The sequence below is a fragment of the Actinia tenebrosa genome, unplaced genomic scaffold, assembly GCF_029948245.1.
Source record: "Actinia tenebrosa isolate PJP-AT-01 unplaced genomic scaffold, QUT_ActTen_1.0 PGA_scaffold2__45_contigs__length_23673736, whole genome shotgun sequence".
NCBI lineage: Eukaryota > Metazoa > Cnidaria > Anthozoa > Actiniaria > Actiniidae > Actinia > Actinia tenebrosa.
The window spans coordinates 15,602,440-15,621,735 of NW_028292579.1; the positions used below are offsets into that span (position 1 = coordinate 15,602,440).

General features: G+C 36.1%; 1 protein-coding gene and 2 long non-coding RNA genes across 4 annotated transcripts in view; 2 read left to right on the top strand and 1 right to left on the bottom strand.

The window, feature by feature from the left end:
* Positions 1 to 882: 882 nt before the first annotated feature.
* On the top strand, positions 883 to 6,476 carry LOC116289308 (uncharacterized). Its single transcript, XR_004196321.2, has 2 exons — positions 883 to 1,400; positions 4,282 to 6,476. It is a non-coding gene; the product is annotated as an uncharacterized LOC116289308 (long non-coding RNA).
* LOC116289305 (AP-1 complex subunit gamma-1) overlaps positions 3,571 to 19,296 on the bottom strand; it is a 34,851-nt gene continuing 19,125 nt past the window's right edge. The window contains exons 17-24 of one of the 2 annotated variants that reach the window (XM_031696196.2): positions 18,802 to 18,906; positions 18,245 to 18,348; positions 17,685 to 17,719; positions 16,817 to 16,958; positions 14,888 to 15,031; positions 14,180 to 14,340; positions 13,265 to 13,363; positions 3,571 to 4,664 (exon numbers count right to left, since the gene is read on the bottom strand). In XM_031696196.2, the coding sequence (XP_031552056.2) occupies positions 4,569 to 4,664; positions 13,265 to 13,363; positions 14,180 to 14,340; positions 14,888 to 15,031; positions 16,817 to 16,958; positions 17,685 to 17,719; positions 18,245 to 18,348; positions 18,802 to 18,906 (886 nt within the window). In that variant the 3' untranslated portion in view covers positions 3,571 to 4,568. Of the gene's footprint in view, positions 4,665 to 13,264; positions 13,364 to 14,179; positions 14,341 to 14,887; positions 15,032 to 16,816; positions 16,959 to 17,684; positions 17,723 to 18,244; positions 18,349 to 18,801; positions 18,907 to 19,296 lie in introns of both variants that reach the window. The other variant, XM_031696195.2, reaches the window with a different exon arrangement.
* Positions 10,062 to 17,004, top strand: LOC116289307 (uncharacterized). Its single transcript, XR_004196320.2, has 2 exons — positions 10,062 to 10,421; positions 16,798 to 17,004. It is a non-coding gene; the product is annotated as an uncharacterized LOC116289307 (long non-coding RNA).

Here is a 19,296-nt window from a genome sequence, read left to right on the forward strand (position 1 = left end):
AAGACTAGTCTTTTAGCAACTGGGGCTTAAGATCATTGTAAATTTTGTAAAAGGCTTGACCTCACAACATCAAAATCAAGGCGTGGAAGAATTACGGGTGTTGCACCTCGCTGAGCGATCGAATAGCCTGAGAAATACTATATATTTTAAGTATGCACTTCAGCTCTTCATCTTGGGGATACTAGAGAAAAACGTTTGCGCATGCCGTCCATTCACCACGTTTTCTAAGAATTTAGGTCAGATTTAGTGAGACAGTAAATGTTCATTTTCTCTCAGTGTACTTTTGTGAGGCCAAGATGCTGTATAGTAAGGACGGAATTAGTCAGCCTTAAGTTTCAAGCGTGGAAACTAGGTTTCGGCATTTTGTGAAGTCCATTTATCAGGCATGTTTGAAAGTCAAATCTAGATGCCAATTTTTTACAATAGAGAGTTTTAGATTTACGTTCACGGCAAACGTGAAACGTCAGTTGACCATTAAAAAATTCTTTTAAATTACTGAAAAAGAATCGCAAAAAAGTCCAAGTAGTAGAAAAACAAAAAAATATTTGTCTTTGGTGAGAAGGTTTGTAAAAGGTAAAGTAAAGTAGAGGAAAACGATGAAAACGTGGTCACGTTTGCCGTTTGCGGGGAGAAAAAAAGTCAATCTAAAACTCTCTAATATCACGAAGACGTTTCGACTAATTTCCCAACGGACTCAGTAGAGCATGCGCAGACGTTTCTCGTTCGTGTCCACCTCGGCCGTAATGTTTGCTATTTCAGACAACGCGCCATTCCCTTGAATACCATTTCTTTGTTTAACGATTGTACATGAGTAAACATAGAAACGAAGAATCTTATATCTTAAGAGAATGGTCTGAAGTGGGAAAGCATTACGCCCAAAGTGGTATATTGCAAAGACCATCTTTACGAATATTCGAGAAAACGATATGTTATGCTTTGGCCAGGAAATTGAGCGTCGTTATGAGTTTGTTTTATCTCAGGGGGTCAAAGAAATGACTGGATATTTTCCACGCTGATTGTGCGAAGGACGAGTCAATGTGGTGTGCTATCGTCATAGGAAATATTCAAAGTATACGTAGCGTTCAATCAGTGCTTGTTTTCCCCTTTAGGCTATTACTGATAACTGATATGGACCTCAACTATGTATCCTGCATTTATATCAGTGTGAAACCGCTATGAGCTATTAATACAACTGCTGGAAACGACTTTGTCGATCACCGCACAACATCCAGAACATGCGAAACATTACAACTACACTTAAGTGAATGAAAATTCCATGCAAGCTGATCATGTGAACATGTAAGGACGGAATATAGAAATACCAGATGTGGAACAGTGCTTTTTCGATCTCTGTGGAGTGATTTTCCACAGGCCATAAAACAGTTAGTAGACTAATAAAGGTTAGTAGATCGTGTTTCCATTATTTTCTTTTATGTCTATTTGAATATCTACTTACCCTGCGAGCAGAGGTTTTTTTCTGACCCTCCGTGGGCTGGCTGGTCGGGGAGAAAAAAAAAAAGTTCTCCTCGACCAGCCAGCCCACGGAGGGTCAGAAAAAAACCGGCTCTGCTCGCAGGGTACTAACTACTAGAAACTGTTTTATGATTTGAGGAAGATCACTCTACATCGACCTTGACTGAACAACAAAGCAAGCGACATTTAGTTTTTTCGTGTTGTTAGCCGCCTAGAAATATTTCAATTGAGTAATTCTAGATTGAATGAACTCTGGCAGTAATTAGGAGTCCAGGAAACGGTCATTCGGTTATTCACTGATAATGAAGCGATTCACGGTCAAGGTTATGTACATCACTTTACCGAAGTCACCTGATGTACGAGGGGGTTGACGTTGACGGATCCTTTATGGATGTCAGAAATGGCCTTCGTATTTGCTTGAGGACCTTGGGAACTTTTTTGGGGTGGGGCTGGGGTTGAAATTCACCATTTTTCCATACATCGGCTTACTGGTCAAACACAAAGCATTCAGTCGAGGTTGCAAGGTTCAAATTTGAATGTTTTGAAAGTACCTTGGTGCCTCACATGAGCACTTTGTGTTTGGCCAGTGAATCCCTGGAGCGTCATTCCCTAGAGTATCATTTCTTTGTTTAACGGTTGTGCATTAGAAAACACATGAATATGGATACAACTCAAACAAAGAATCTTATTCTCAAGGGAATGACACGTGGTCGGGAATAGTAAAACCTTAAACAGAAGCTGAAAAGAAGAAAAAAACAATTGTAGGGCAACCAACCAATCAGGAAAAAATAACATCTACACTGCTGGTAACGCCGCATATAGACAAAGTTACGTTGTCAACCTGAGTTGCGGTTGCTAATTCGAATAAATCAATCAAATAATCGGACAACACCCACGAGATTCTTCAAGACGTTGGAGATATAATAAATCTACACAAATAGCTTGCTTATAAATATAGAACATATGCTAAAATTACTTTGACTGTCGGTAACGGTCACGACTTATACTTACAAACGCTATATATGGGCGCATTGAAAAAAAATCCTCTCAAGTGCAACTTCGGGCCAAATCAGAATAGGTCATAATAACTGTTTCTTTATTATGTCTGAAAAGGAGTATTTAAATTGACCACGGTGAATAATGGCTATTTTATTGCAACAAAATAGGTGTAATGTAGAGTCGTTTTAGCAAGAGGTTGAAATTTTTGCTTTTGTTCCGCTTCCAGTCGGTACAGAAGTAAAATCTTTGACCGAGTGCTTTTTTTCAACGATTGGTTAAAAAAAGTTTAACCATGTCATAAATCAAACGGGAGTGATATATGCGCGTGAATGATGATTAACACATCCTTGATAGACGACTACTAGTCTTTTCTCAGAAATATCACAGCGCTGGAAATTTTTCAATCAATCTTGCTATTTCGAGGTGCTCCATCAACACCGAGTCTGGCAAGTCAATCGATCATGTTATTACAAGACTTAAACATGTGATTAATAACATCACTGCCAGACATTTGTATGAACAGCTTGACATACTTGAACTCAAACCTCTTGATATTCTACAGTCGTAGTGGGAGTTTTACAAAATGTCTTTTTCGTGCAAAAAATTATTCTTGTTCTACAATGGCTGTCATGTATAATAAACAATCTGTCGTATTAATTCTACTCACAAATATCAAGAAATATCAAGATCTGCAGAACACTTTTGTCTGTACCATATTACCAAGGGTTTATTTTGTCTACGGAACGTTATTGCATTATTCTCAATGAGACGAAAAGGTAAAAATTCTTAACAGACAAGATTTCGGAGTTTTTTTGGGGCAAAATTCTGCACGAAACTGTTCCTTTTTGGAACATTGACAACGTATGATAACAAAATTTGGAATTTTTATATAATAGTTATTCGTTTTAGTCTTCGCATACAACGAAGTATAAGCATAATGTTACGAAGGATGTCAGGAAAAAATACTAACTAAATGTGAATATATTTGGGGTTAAATTAAAACCGACATGATGCAAAATTGAAAAATTACGAAACGTACGAGCAAGACAATATTGCAAAATCACAAGAGGTCAAAGAAAAAAATCGTGAACGATAAAGTTATAATTACTGTCGAGCAAATGAAGACATACTTTAATTAACAGTCATAACCTATATTCATAATACAATTTTATCGTGTTATTTTCTATAAGAATGTCTGTTGGACGACGTGAATACCGAATATCATCTACTTGGGATTAACTAAGCTCATTACGAGAATCAATGTTATTTTTGATCGTAATATGCTTTATAGATTGGTATTGTATTTTTGATAGATGTGTGCAGTGTGTCACGAACATCGCGCGCATGGGCTTCCTGTGTTAATACGCGGTTCAAGAGACAGAGACTTGGAATGGTCTACACTTATTTTCAATAAAAATAGTCACACCTGAAAAGCTACACAGCTGAGACCGACAAGGATTATAGATAGATACATTTTACGTTTTAACCGCTTGATAACTGTTAATGGACTCGAGATCTTTTACCAGTTACAAGTTAACCTCCTCTGAGCATCCTCAACTGCTGCAGTTTGTGTCAAAAGCTTTACTCGTTGAATATGAAATATTTCCCATGATGCTCAGCGATCACAGCTTTCTAGGCTTTTAGTGACTAACTTTATTGAAATAAGTACCGTATGTGAAATGGAAAGCTACCCAGTTAGGTCTTTCGCAGGGGGGAGGGGAGTAGCGCGAATTGTCCAAAACATTTCCATGTCTACCTAAGGTTATTATATTTATCATTAGTAACGTTTTATCTCTACACATTTTACAGCTGGTGTAGATTTACCTAAAGCCACAGAAAAGCAGGAAACCTTTCAAGATCGCTTTCAAGAAGCCTTTCTAGTGCACTTGTCAAAAAACCCTTGAAGTGCGCTACTTTACATGGATGCCATTTTTGATGACTGTAATCAAATTGATAGAAGCTTAAAAATCAATTACTGGTAATTGTGGAAATTACTAATCGACCAATCTTAAAAATACATTTCTATACATATACAGTAGGGCTCTGATTGGTACAAAAACTGGCTTTGGCCCTTGGTTTTGTTCAGGGACAAGCCATCAAATCCCTGGCGGGAATTTGTTGATTTCTCCTTGTTCAGAGATGGGTGCTCCATTTAACTTGTATGATATCTTGATACGCATTCTTAGCGGTTGCTGAAGTAAAAAAAATGTTGGTTAATATGCGTCTTATAATGTGAATATTTATTGTACTTTATAAGAATACGTTTTCAAAGAAGATATGTAACGAATGAATTGTATAACACTGTTCAAAATGGTTAGGCCCTGGCTAAACGAGGAGACATTTTTCCAGAAACATGTTTCCCTAAATGTTTCCTAAGGTGGCAAAACTGTCAGGAATCATCGGGAAACAATGTTTCAATGCGTCTTGAAAACATGAAATGCTTCTGCCGCACAGTCAAAACATTTTGGAGGCAAAATTTGTTGCACGCAGCAATGTTTCGAATGTGGCTAAACTGGGAAACATCGAGGAAACATGCGCGCGGTAAACATGTTTCCTCGTTTAGTCAGGGCCTTATACGACAGGCCCGAAAGACAAGTTTGAATTTTGATAAATTTTGATATGTTTTTCTTTTTCTTGTTTTTTCCTCGTCAATTTTAATGTTAATCATGTTTGTACTGTATGTAAATTGTAGGGAGAGGGAATATCAATTGGGACGAAAGTTCTGTCTTCTTCGCCAGTCACAAAATTTATATGTCTCAAGTTTCATAAAATGTATGTTTATATTGTGACAAATAAACTAAAGTAAACTAAACTAAGTGAGTGCATAAACAAGGTATCTAGTCATTGCGCAACCATGTACTAGCGTGTATAGTAGGAATAAATAAAGAGGAACGTGTTGATATCTATCCTAGTAATACAAGATCGCCATAAAGCCCCGTTTACACTAGCGATTTTTGCGGCGATTTTGTCCATAATAAATAATGGTAAAGAATTTACTTGTAAAGCTTTTTTCAGGATACCAAGATTTTCCTAGACGAATGTCTCTTTTGAAGGATGAGACAAAAGATTTCATATTTCCGAAAACTGCCACAAAAATCGCCGTAAAAATCGCCAGTGTAAACAGGGCTTTAGGGAACGAACGACGATTCCATGTACGTAATTTTAGTAATTTAGTATTTCATAGAATGCTCAAAAGAAAGTTAACTCCTCCACATTACCCATATAATTTCTATTGCGTGTAGAAGTTTGATAAACAAATCTCAAAAGATCGTAGTTTGATTATCTATAGTCACGTACATCAATAATAATAATAATAATAATAATAATAATAATAATAATAATAATAAACCCTTTTGTATTAAGCTCTAGGATTACAATGACTATGAAATAATAAAACAGATATGTAAACTACTAGCTAGGAAACGATAAAATGGATAATAATAGAGGGAGGGGCATTTAACCTGTGAAATAACAAATGTTAGTCAACGTGTGATAGGCAAATAGACACAAAAGAAAACAATGGAATAGGCCATTTACAGCTAAGCAATCACGTGCTGATTAATTCACTGTGAGCAAATGAATGAACATTTTGATTCCCATGGGTGAAATATACTGGTGAGCAAACAAACTTTCTACAACCTGTTTCAAGAGATCGTAATAAAACTGCATTTCGTAACACACTGGTTACACATCGTTTCATTTAGTTCTTTACAAGTAGCTAAAAAGAATCACCAATTCAAAACAAAATAAAATAATTTGCTCACAGGAATAGACACGTGTCCGTTAACTGCAAATGGCCTAGTGAGTTCACTCTAATAAAGCAAATTCTATCGCACAATCTTAAGCTTTTAACGTCTTCAAACTGTCCAATCTAAGGTGATAGATGATATACGTAAATAAGATCCTTCTAAGATGTATTTATTCGAATAAACAGGTTTATCAATGTGAAATATTACAATAAAAGAAATGATTATGGTATTAATTATTAAAAAGAGAATAATGAATGATGTGAAATTGGTAAGACCGGCCTAGAATCTGAATGGATTCATTTTCAACCGCAGTAATTATGTGGTCGATTAGGGGCACCGCACACTTTGTTTGATAGACTTTGAAGCCACGTCCGCACGAATACGGATAATCGTTTGAAAGCGTAATTTTCTTTGAGGATAGGCCCTTTGCAGCTCAGTAATCACGTGCTCATTAATTCACTGAGGGTAAATGAAATAACATCTTGATTCCCATGGGTGAAATATACTGGTGAGCAAACAAACTTTCTACAACCTGTTTCGAGAGATCGTAATAAAACTGCATTTCGTAACACACTGGTTACACATTGTTTCATTCAGTTCTTTACAAGTAGCTAAAACAAATCACCGATTTAAATCGCAATTTGTCGAAAACAGAAACGTGTGGACGGCCAAAAATAATGCCAAAACGCAATGCATGCACGATGTTTTTGGAAAACGAAACCCAAAAAGGTGCGTTTTTTAAAACATCTGAATACGTGTGGACGTAATAGTAAATGTAACGCGTAGTTATTGTTTGTAATAAAAATAAATCAACATCGTAAATTATAACCGGTACTCGAATATGAAACAGTGACAGACAATGGTGGAACGTGACTTGAAAATGAAATAAAATCTTTGATTTGACTTTGCGCTGAATCCATTTTCTTCAGACGCTAATTTGATTGAGTTCTTTTGTGAGTTCTTTCCCAAAGTTACGCTACTAACGCACCAGAAGTATCGTTGGCAGTGCATATTTGAGTTTTTCGTTGCACTATCTATTAACTATGGTTGCACTGCCTTGGATACCTAACGCCCTTTTTATCGTTTACAAAGATTTTTATCAAAGATTAAAACCATATTCGTAAAAACGAAAGAGCTTTTTGTTAGGCTTCAAATAAGCATGAGCAATCGCATTTAAAAAATGTTTGAATCAAATTTAATATTTCGATACGTGAGTTAGCCATGCCCTGACAAATCAGCCCAGAGGTTGTTTCAGGGTTCTATCTGTGAGTTAGCCATGACCTGACTTAGATCAGCCCAGAGGTTGTTTCAGGGTTCTATCTGTGAGTTAGCCATGCCCTGACAAATCAGCACAGAGGTCGTTTCAGGGTTCTATCTGTGAGTTAGCCATGACCTGACTTAGATCAGCCCAGAGGTTGTTTCAGGGTTCAATCTGTGAGTTAGCCATGACCTGACAAATCAGCACAGAGGTTGTTTCAGGGTTCAATCTGTGAGTTAGCCATGCCCTGACAAATCAGCACAGAGGTTGTTTCAGGGTTCTATCTGTGAGTTAGCCATTCCCCGACTTAGATCAGCCCAGAGGTTGTTTCAGGGTTCAATCAAGCAAGATGTTTCAATGATGGTTGTGTGATTATCCAAAGATCCAATTTATCGATCAATTCAGTAAGACCATTGCAGTGTTAAACCTAAAGCCTTCAAAGGGTAACAGGTCGATTGACACAGACTGACGAGATTAGAAAGCTGTTGGTTGGGTTATTATAGAGATATTGATGAACACGTCCTTTGATATCTACAGGGTAAGAAGACCAGCCTACAAAACAATCGCAATTCCACTTTTTTGGCCAAATTTCATCAACTAACTTATCTTATCTAATTTAAAATAACCGCCTCCTTTTGGCAGGGGTATTTAGGTATTTAGTCCTCGAGGTATGGACTGTTGACTCATAGGCCATGAGGACAAGAGGACTAATTGTTTTAGTCAAATCCAACTAGTCGGTCAAACATATAGATGCAAACAAATTTTGAATGAAAGTTAAATTTGATATTTTAATTTTTAAAGCCTGCACTTTTCGCTACTATTAGTAGGATATTATTGCATATAGCCTGGTAGTAGCTCGTCCAATCAGAACGCAGCATTGATAATGGAAGCTAGTTGGATTTGACTAATACTTGATAGGCATGTAGCTAACCCGCCGTGGTCCTCGCTAAAAATGGCAAAAAAAATTTTTTTATTTTTGCTGCGGGAAAAAGAAAAACAAAGTTAATTCCTCATCGGATGATAGGGATTGTTGAAGTGACAAAAAGCCGATAAAGGGTGTGATCGCATATGGCCAACAAAATCGGGCAACAATTTAATGAATGCAAATAAAGCTTGGTTCTTACGCTAGCGATGCAAGCAGACGCAACGCCTGGGTAGTGCATGTTCTTACTATGAAAAGAATCGACGCAAGCGCAAGCGCAAGAGAACGGAATATTTTGTTTTTCTTGTGTCGGCTTGCACTCGTGCTTATGCTTGCGTCGTCTTCCGTCGCTACTGGGAACAAGGTTTTGACGAATTGATTTGGGTAAAAATATGTTAAAAGTTGAATTTTTTTATTTCGAAATATTGTTTTATTTTATAGAAATGGAATTGAGTTGAGCGAAATTTATTGTAAGTACCACAGCGGGGGAAGATAAAATAAAATAAATGATGATAAGGGGAAAAAAAAAAAAAAACCAGAAAAAAAAAAAGAGAGAGAAAAACCCGGAAGAGAAAATTAAAAATCTCGTTTGTTGTACTTGGATTAAAAAAGCAATAAGTAGGGCGAAGAAAAACAATATAAAGTAGAATATAATAAAGTAGAAGTGTCTAATAGTCCAATTAAGAAAAAAAAATGGAATTATTTTCTCCTAATGTCTAATACCCATTTCCAAAATCGAATAAAACTTAAACAAAATGAATTCTTATGCTTTTTTAATTGCATATTTTCATGATTGTTTAGCTCTAACAAATATTCGAATAACGCTAAGAAATACAAAATAAAATATTGGAATAACTATAAAATTGAACGAAGATAATATTATGAGGAGAAAAACGAAAAACAATAACATATACCAAGAGGGGATATTAATGAAAACAAAATCGAAAAAAAATAAAATGAAATCTTGGAATAATTATTTTATTAGATAATATTACGAGGAGAAAAACGAAAAAAAATATAAGAATAACATATACCTAGAGAGAATATAAATAGGCTAATTCTTCATGTGTTTAGCTCTAAAGGGGTCGCAATAATATCAAAGGGTATATAACAATGTACAAGATAAAAAAACTAAACAAAATTTCAAAAAAATGAAATGAAATCTTGGAAATAAATATTTGATTGAACGTATATAATATTAGGAGGAGAATAACGAAAAAATATATATATATACCTAGAGATAAAATAAAATAAATAAAATGAAATCTTGGAAATAAATATTTGATTGAACGTATATAATATTACGAGGAGAAGAACGAAAAATATAGATATATAATATATACCTATAGAGGATGTTAATGAAACAAAATATTTAAAAAATGAAATGAAATCTTGGAATAACTACTTGATTGAACATAAATAATATTACGAGGAGAAAAATGAAAAATATAGATATATAATATATACCTATAGAGGATGTTAATGAAACAAAATATTTAAAAAAATGAAATGAAATCTTGGAATAACTACTTGATTGAATATAAATAATATTACGAGGAGAAAAACGGAAAAAAAAAAAAAGAATAACATATACATATACCTAGAGAGAATATAAATAGGCTAATGCTTCATGTGTTTAGCTCTAAAGGGGTCGCAATGATATCAAAGGGTATATAACAATGTACAAGAAAAAAAACCTGTCTGGTAAAAGATAACAGATTGATTGCTCGATTGTTCTATTTGACATGCACCTGTAGTGAATCCAACTTGTCAACGAGAAGTTTCAATACACCACCAGTGCTTAGGGGTTGGTGGGACACGGTCACTAGAAACATCGATCAATCTAGTAAAACTTGTGGCTATTGACATCTAGAGACTTCGTTACTAATTATTACCAAGTTGGGTTTCAATGCGACACCAGTTAGGCGGTAAACGGTGACAACAAAACATCGATCGATCACGTCCCTACTTGTGGTTAGTCATTGTCTAGAAGAGGCTTTGCGGTAGAATCATTGTCAAGGTACAAGCTAGAAAACATGTTTCTGTTGCGCCGACAAAAGGAAAGGGGCGATATGTTATTGTAGTATCTTTTTCTTCAAAACGTAAACAAAACTGACCCACTCACGCAATGTTTTCGTGTTCAGCGCATTTGACGTGCATGAATGACGACCAAGATATAAGGGAATAAAGTTCTAGATAAAGCGAGCGAGCGAGCGAGAGATAGATAAGTAAAGAATCGAGAAAAAAGTTCAAGATGCGATTTTTGTTTCTTCAAGCATTTATTTTGCGAGCTCTAAAAACACGTTAATACTTGAGAGAATAAAGATAGTTGTATAACAGACATACTGCAGTTCTTTAGTACAAGTAGATACAATTTAGAACTGAGCCCCATCCATTTGAATACGGATATTTTTGAAAACAGAATGTTATATTTCTTTCCGAAAAAAATTCTCGTGCACAAGTAGCGCTTTGCGTTTTCAAGGCCAAACCACAAAGAAAATTTTCTCCTATATAGGTGTTTTTGAATCATTTTCGCCCGTCCACACGTTTTCGTTTTCGAAAAATTGAGTTTTCAAAAATATTTGGATAGGTGTGTAAAGGGCTTGAAAAGTAGTGAAATAATAAAGAAAAAGAAAAGAGAAAAAAGTAAAATTGAGTAAAGTCAGATTTGGGCAGATGTATTCCAACTGGCTTTATCCAAGGCATTGAATAGCAACATTGAAAAAGAAGAACTAATATCCAGATAAAGCATACTCAAAAAGTAATATCGAATAATGAGGCATCGGTAGTATAGTAGGTGCTTGTTTTGGCAATCAATGCCCTTGAGCCTCCTAGCGCGTTTTTCATAAGCACGCAATCTTTAAGTCCTCCCAATCGTCTATAATATCCGAAATTTATTCAATATCTCCTAAGAATAGGAGTGCTAGAGAAGCGCTATGCACGGCTATAGCTACAAGTAAAGAACAAGAAAGGAACTATCAACGTTGTCAAATTAGACATTAATATAGTGTGGAAGAAAAAGTAAGAAATAGTCACAAAAAGGTGACTATTAGCATTTTCCCCAGACAGTGACATTAACACGCCAATCAGATATTTTACCGGTTCCCCTTTGTTGACCACGTGTGTTTAACAAATAACTGACTCAAAGGAACACCTACACTCAGTACGAGCGAGCATTTAAACATGACGACCTCCACCAAGATCAATAGAGCCGCATTTTCACCACTAGACACTATCTTACCAAATACTGACCATAATAAGAATCGCCTGGGAACTTCGTATGTTTAAACTAAAGCTAATCACGATAGCAATAATATATACATGGATATAATAATAGCTAGGGTATATATCATTACGAACCAAACACTGTAAACACGAGGTTTTGTTAATACCGACAAGGGAGGGTCTACGCAGTATGGTATGATTAAGTTATGACATCAAAAACAAGTGAAAGCCTTTTCCTTTAGGCCTTTAGGGATGGACAATTAGATAATTGAGAGGAGTGGGGGGGGGGGGGGGGGGGGGGGGGGTTGAAACATGGATATATAGACATTGCGATGATTTGTTCCAATATTAGATGTTTAAAGAGACTACCAGGGAGTATGCAATTCCAATAACTTATATGGTATTAAATATTCATGCATGGCATGCTACGGTGCTGGACTATTTGTGGTTATCATTTTTCTCGTATGAATAGAGAGAATTCGCAGACATCATACATCACTGTTAACTTACGTTTGTGCTTTTAGAATGACTAATATATTAGCAGCAAGGATCGAGGATGGAAGTACTTTTTTTTTTAATTCCAAGAAAAAGATCGACATTTTGTCAAAAACCAAACTAAAAAAACTTTTTTCGTTCTTTCTTTTTTTAGCTTTGAGATAAAAGCTCAAAGTAATGGTAATTTGAAAGTGAAGAAATCGGAATAAAATAAGAAAAATGCTTAATATTTTCTTTTGAGAAATGAAATATTTGAAGAGAAGAAACTAAAACTTATTTTAGAAATAGTAGACGAAGCTTTGTGAAAAATGAATGAATGAAAAAGTGTGAAAAAACCCCGAAACCTAAAACAAACAGGGAAAAAAAAGGGGGGAATTAACAGTGGTTCCACAGAATGCCGCTTCTTCCACTGGCTTCAAAATTGATAATTGTTTTTCTACCAAGTTGTCAAATTTATGCAGGAGCCTTCAAGGCAACCAGAGTTCTGGCCAGAATTAACCAGAACAAAACCAGTTACTAAATATTCAACAACAACTCTTAATATAACAATAACTTTAGGAAGCATCAAAAGTGCAGGAAATGAGAGGGTCAAATAAAAATAAACTCATTAGGTGTTTTCGTGCTTGGTGAGTTATCAGAACGCCTGCAGCTTGGATTTTTCTCCGAGAAAAATTAGCTTAACAAAACAATTTATATTTTTGAAAATGAACTTATTAAAAAAAACCTATATTAAAAATCGAAAAGGGGTTGAGAAATTATTTTAAACTTATTGTGGTCAAATTTTTTTATTAGGGCGTGGTTGTGCTATGGTTGGTTGGGTCTTGTGTGGGTATGTTCAAATAAGTGCGCAAGTTTCAAAAAATCACTGAATGGATTAATTGCGTTACAGTTGTCACATCTGCCATCCTCCCCCCCCCCCCCCCCCCCCCCTCCCCTCCCTACTGGGTATGGTAAAGCGACAAGTAGGGATTTAGCAAAACTTTAAAAGCGTTTGAAGTGGGTAGCTGATTCTTTTCCTGTTTTGGGCTTCCTGTGGTTATATTTACCTGTATTCAATACTATAGATTTTTTTATCTTAGAGCTATGTCGTCCCCTTTAGGCAGATCCACGTACATAAATCAAAATAAATAATGGTGTACAGACCTGTTGTGGGTTATTGACTTGTATCTTTTGTGTAACTGATCCAGTGTTGTTTGGTGGGATCATATTTCCTGATGGACTTTGCATCTGGAGCTGAAATGTCTAAGATATGGAAAATATATGTCATTTTAATGTTCAGTATGCATGGAATGAACAAGTGACTGAATCAACCACCAGTGATTAACTGGTGATTAACTGCACATTTTCAGGCATTGGCACAGGAACAAGTGCTGGAAAACTGTATTTTGAGTTGTGATAACGCTTGCGCTTGTCCCGGGGGGGGGGGGGGGGGGGGGGGGGGGTGGGGGGTACTCCCATATATGGACTATACGGGGATGATCCCCTGAACAGGGTATGGTTTTTCGAGCTTCTTGTCATAAACAGGGTGTGCAATTTCACTCAAGTTCCAAGTTCTTCCTGAGTTTCCTGTCATATTCAGGGTTTCTACTTTCGTATTGACCGAAACTAGGTATGATGGTCGTAAAAAAATGATACGCGAGATGACATGATAAATGAAACGGGAACTCAGTGCAATTAATTATATCTTTTGTCATGAACAGGGTCTACGATTTTTGTTGTTGTCATAAACAGGGTACCCCTTTCAGAATCCCAGCGGAACACCCCTACCCAAATTCTGGCCGAGTACCCCCCCCCCCCCCTCCCCCTGGGCGCTTGTGTGGTGGTGAAAACTAGGCTTTCTCACTCATAGTAGATCATATTACTCATTTATAGTAATTAACAATTATTTTTCAACAAGTGATTATTGTTATGGAGGTAAATATTCACTTTAACCCCTGACAGAGGTGAATAATTGTTTTAATATAATTTTAGACTTGAATATCAGAAAAAAGATAAAGTTTGGAATTGCTGCTCTGGCAAACTTTGAAAAACCTTATAACGGATCATTGAATATTTTACCTTGGGTACAGCAGCCTGGAAAATAAAGTCTGTCATGGGTACTGAGAGTGAGTTGACGGCATTGACAGAAATGGTAGATAGACATGGGTTATTAGGGTCTCTCTCAAAACTGAAGTCTATTTTGAGTCCACCTTTTTCGTATGCTGTTAATGGGGGGATTCCTGAAAGAAAATAACAACAATGAATTAGATGTAGCAATAAATCCTTCCCAAGAATCTATAGTGCAGCTTAAGGTGGCTGCCTACTTTTGAACGTTCGATTTGAGGCCACGATGTGCGCGCGCTCAAAAACCACTGAAAAATCTACAAGATCTTATTGAAGAATAATTGGACTGATTGGTTTGACTTAATGCAAAGCACCTATAACTTTAGAGAATGAGAATACTTGAGATCGCAGATGGTTAAAATTCTATTTTTTGCTATTCTAATTTCAAAATTCAATAGGAAAATAATGGGAGGTTCTTGTATAGCACATTTATACAACGTCTCAACGCGCTTTACATTAATGACCAGTGGAGGACTTTACGGGCTGCATATTAAGGCGCTAGTAGCAGCCGTGCGGCTTACGACCAATCAAAGATAAAGAATGAAATTTAAACTTAAAAGAGCTCATTTTTCTACGTAACATAAGTCATCATCGTCACCACCTTTCATCAACACAACCATGTTCACTATCAACATCTTCACAGGCTATGTTTTGCAAGCTTACCTGATGATTGTACAGGCATTTCATTGTTCACTTGCATTGCTGGTTGGCTAGTGTTACCAGGTGATAACAACCCACCACCAGAGAGCAGATTTGGTGCTTGGTTCATGGAAGCTAAGGGAGCCATTGGGTTTAAACCAACTGGGGCTGTGTTCAGAGGAAAATACATACACACAAACTTAATTTAGTATAATGCATGTTTACATTTGGGCAGCCAAAGGCTGATTTAGACAGATAATAGTGAAGCATTTATAAGCACACCAGCTTGCAGACTAATAACTGCAAAGTGTACTGAGGTAGAGTACAAACAATAAAACCCCATTCACACCAAGGCTTAAACATGTTTTAAAGTGGTTTAACTAAACTGGTTTGGAAAACTATCTACGTACACTGCACAATATTTGGTGAAATAATGCATGTAAGCTATCCTTTGTCTTGCTCTGATAATATTTTAGAAAGTTTCATTATTTTGTAGGTTTCTAGTTTCTCAATTTTTTTCCTAATGAAAACACAGTTTAACTAAACACGTTTAGGTGTGAATAGGGTATAAAAGTGTGCAACTTAAATATCCCTAAATAGTGTTATTGTATGCTAATTCTATTGTTTTCTTTTGTTTAATTAGTGCTATTTACTGCTAAATAGTGATAACTATTGCACACATTTAGTGTTTGTACTCTAATAGTCCTGTAAATACCACTGTGGTTTGAGATATCATACATGTGTTTTGAAATATCATACAGTTTTAATAGTATCTGCTGACTTATATGTAAGGCTAAGCCTGTGCAAATGAGTCTGTGGCTTTCCAAAACAGGGATATGCAATGAATTAACAAATTGACATTAGATTTCTATGTATCTGTCCTCTTATTGACGATAAATTGCGTCATCACATTGTAAAAGTAGTGTGGATCCACGAGGCGTAGCAGAACAAAAACAAAAAAAACTTCTCATTTTTACTGATCAAAACAACCAACGGAAAGAGCGCACACTCGTTGCTGCAGCTTTATCTGTATGTTCTCTTATTGATGATAAAAAATAACCAATCAGCGCGCAAGAAATTTGTAAGTTATTGTAAAATGCTAAACTGGTGTTAACTAAAGAATGTGAGCCCCAAACCAGTGTTGGCATGGTATACTGTTAATCTACCAATATCTTACCAAAACCAAACACTGATTTTCAGATGACATTCTAAATGTTTCATTCCTTATTATTATCATGTGCAATTACTTCCTAAACCAAGTGGAAGCATAGCACGTCATTATCGTGCTTGTAGTACGATCAACAAAATTACTTGATTGTGATTGGTTGAGAATAGTACAAGTTATCTTTAATTATACTCCATAGGAGAACCCATTAAGTTGCTATGGGAAATATTCGTGCACTAATTAATAACGTAAAATTTATACTAATCAATTTATCGTAACTGTAAATTAATTGTGTGGCTTTCAACATCAACAGCCCATAATGCCTTTGACTGGCTTAAGACCCTATAGTGAATACACCTAATAGGCTAATGCTATGTACGTTACCACCCAATTCAAACCTTCTGTGAATAGAAGCGTTTGTCTCTACGAATGCAACTCTGAAACCAAAATATAACGAATAATGAAACTTACTCCCAGAAGGTTTAAATTGAGTGGAAACATACATAGCAACACATTAGCCGATTAGGTCTATTGATACGTTACCATTAGAATTGCTGGTTTTCCCTAGTGATGGCAACCATGACAGGAGGCACAACAATAGAGCTGTCTCCCCTTGGAAACTGAATTCTTTCTTGTAGAAATTAGACTAGACCAGATTTAATTCCTGTCTCCTGTCATGGCTGCCATCACGTGATGGTGCAAAGCCTCTATTGTTATTTGTCTCTTACTAGATCCACTTATTTTGTTATTTTATTTTCTGTAACACTAGATAACTGTCAAAACCTTACCAGTGGTAGGTCCCATGTCAAGTCCCCCAAGCAGATCCAGAAGATCCCCACCAGACGATGCTGGTTTTGGAACAGCTAATGGTTCAGGCGGAGCTGTATTTATAGTTTCACCTCCACCAAGAAGATCAAGAAGAGCATCAGACTGCAAACAAAATGCACAAAAATGAAATAAACAATTGCTTTACCTAGTCTTCTCTCCTGCTCAATGAAATATAAAGGTAATAGGTAAAGTTGGTTGTTCCTTGGTTGTTTTGGCAAATCAACTACTATCAACGGAAGCCAACGGTGTGCACTTCACCCCTCTCTCCATCAGTGCTCTGTTCAGGGTTCCCAGCCATTTTGAAAATAAAAATTCCCGCACTTTTTCTCGACTTTTTCCTCACTAAATAACAGTTTTCACTGACCTTGTTGAGCCGCATGGACGAGCATGGTGAGCATGGGCCACATGCCTAACTTTTACCTAGGCCCCACTCTTATCATATTACACAGCATACCCAACGTAATTAAACTGTCCGGCATAAATGATACTAAATACTTCAATATTTTTTTCATTATTTGAAAAGATTTATCAGTCTATCCAAAAATTGCAAACAGTATGAGTATCACACGGATACTCATGGTTAATTTTAAACAAAATTCCCTGACTGTTTTTCCTTGACTTTTCCCTGAACCCTGCTGTTTTAAGAGTATTCAAACTTGGAGCTACATGGATTAGAGAGAAGTCGAAACAGACGTGGAGATCCTCAAGATCAAACGTTGGACCTCTAGCTCTGAAGGGCATGCACTAACAAACTGAGCTGTACGCTGAACTTGGGTAGCCAGAGAATGATCAACAATTCACGTACAGTTAAAGCACATCTGTACTTACGTCTTGTTTCTGCTGTGGAGGTTTTTGTTCAATTTCTACTAAAACAAAAAATGTAAAGTATGATTAAATGTTTATGTATTTTTTTACCTTACAGTTAGTATTACAATACAATACAATACATACAATACGATATGCTACGAAACGATATGATACAAAACGAAAAGATAAGATACAATAGTAGTTTATTCAGGATGCAAATAATCAGTAACATACAATAAAATAGTAAGAGCGAAAAAAAACTAACACGCTGCAAAAAATAGGAATAAATAAGCACCACGAAAGAAAGTTTATTATTAACAGTAGTACTGTATAATGAACATTTAGACATTGATTTGATGCTAATCCTGAGTAAAGAAATGTATAATCAAGGAATGCAGTGCTAGTTTGGAATTGGAAAAATTTAACAGTATTACGAAATCATTACTTTAGTTTGGATTGAAACAAAAATATCAGGGTTTTTTTCCAGTACAGTACAGTATGGTACGGTACGGTGCGGTACGGTACATACATGCATAATTTCTTTATTCCCAGAGTAAGATGGACCCATATTTATTTTGTACCTTGTTTTAATTCTGGTGGTGTGTCTGGTTCCACTTCACCATTAGTAAGATCACCATTCATCTTGCTTATCTTTGCAAGCGGCATTCTCTCCAGAAGCCCAGGCCTAACACCAATGAAGCATCATATACTCAGTATATCTTAATAATACTTAATATAAACACTTTACTCTGGGGGATTGCTTTATTTCCTGCCATCCAACATGGCTGCCATCACCAGATGGTGCAAAACCTCTATTGGCATATCCTAAATGAAATAAATTCTTGGGGTGCATCAATCTTGTACCCAGAGCCTGCGTTTCTTCTGGCCTGAGTTGAAGAACTAGGGCTCTGGCATAATCCATTTTTTGAGGCCAGGATTTCTTGGACTTCCGGTATCAGAGTGCAAACGTTAAAATACTTGCCAAAAATTAAAAAAATATGTTCCCGATTTTTCATTTATATTTTGATCGGAAAACCACGTTAAGACCATGTATGGTATTTCCAGAAAGGGAAATAGTTGAACTACAAAACTGCGTAAAATATTGATCATCACTGAAATAAAGAATTAATTTTCTCACCTCATATTGTTGTACTTGTCAAACAAAGCACCATATTCAACCCCACGCTGTTGTAACTCTACATCCATGTTGCAGCCAAAATTCTTGACCACAGCTTGGATACGACTTGAGAAAGTATTGAGAAATATTACAGTGTTATTCTAGTTTGATGGGGTTAGCGTAAGCCTTACAGTGCTGCTAATGCATTTTATTACACATTCAGGTTGGGTATAAGTGTGATAAAGCTGTTAATAAAATAGCAGCAGAAAGTGGAGACTGTCTAGTTTAATGCCTTGATATGTCATCATATCTTTACTCCGACAAATGACTAACATTCGAAATGTCCATGTATTGTTACAAACGTTTTTAAAAAGTGTTAAGTTTCCTTGTTATTCTTATTTAGGAATAGTTGGTTGGTTCTGTCTGGAACTGTGTTTTGAGCGTTTTGAACATGTTCGGCACAAATGACCTCAAAATCGGAAAAGTTAACATGGGAACAGCCAATTTTTGATAGTG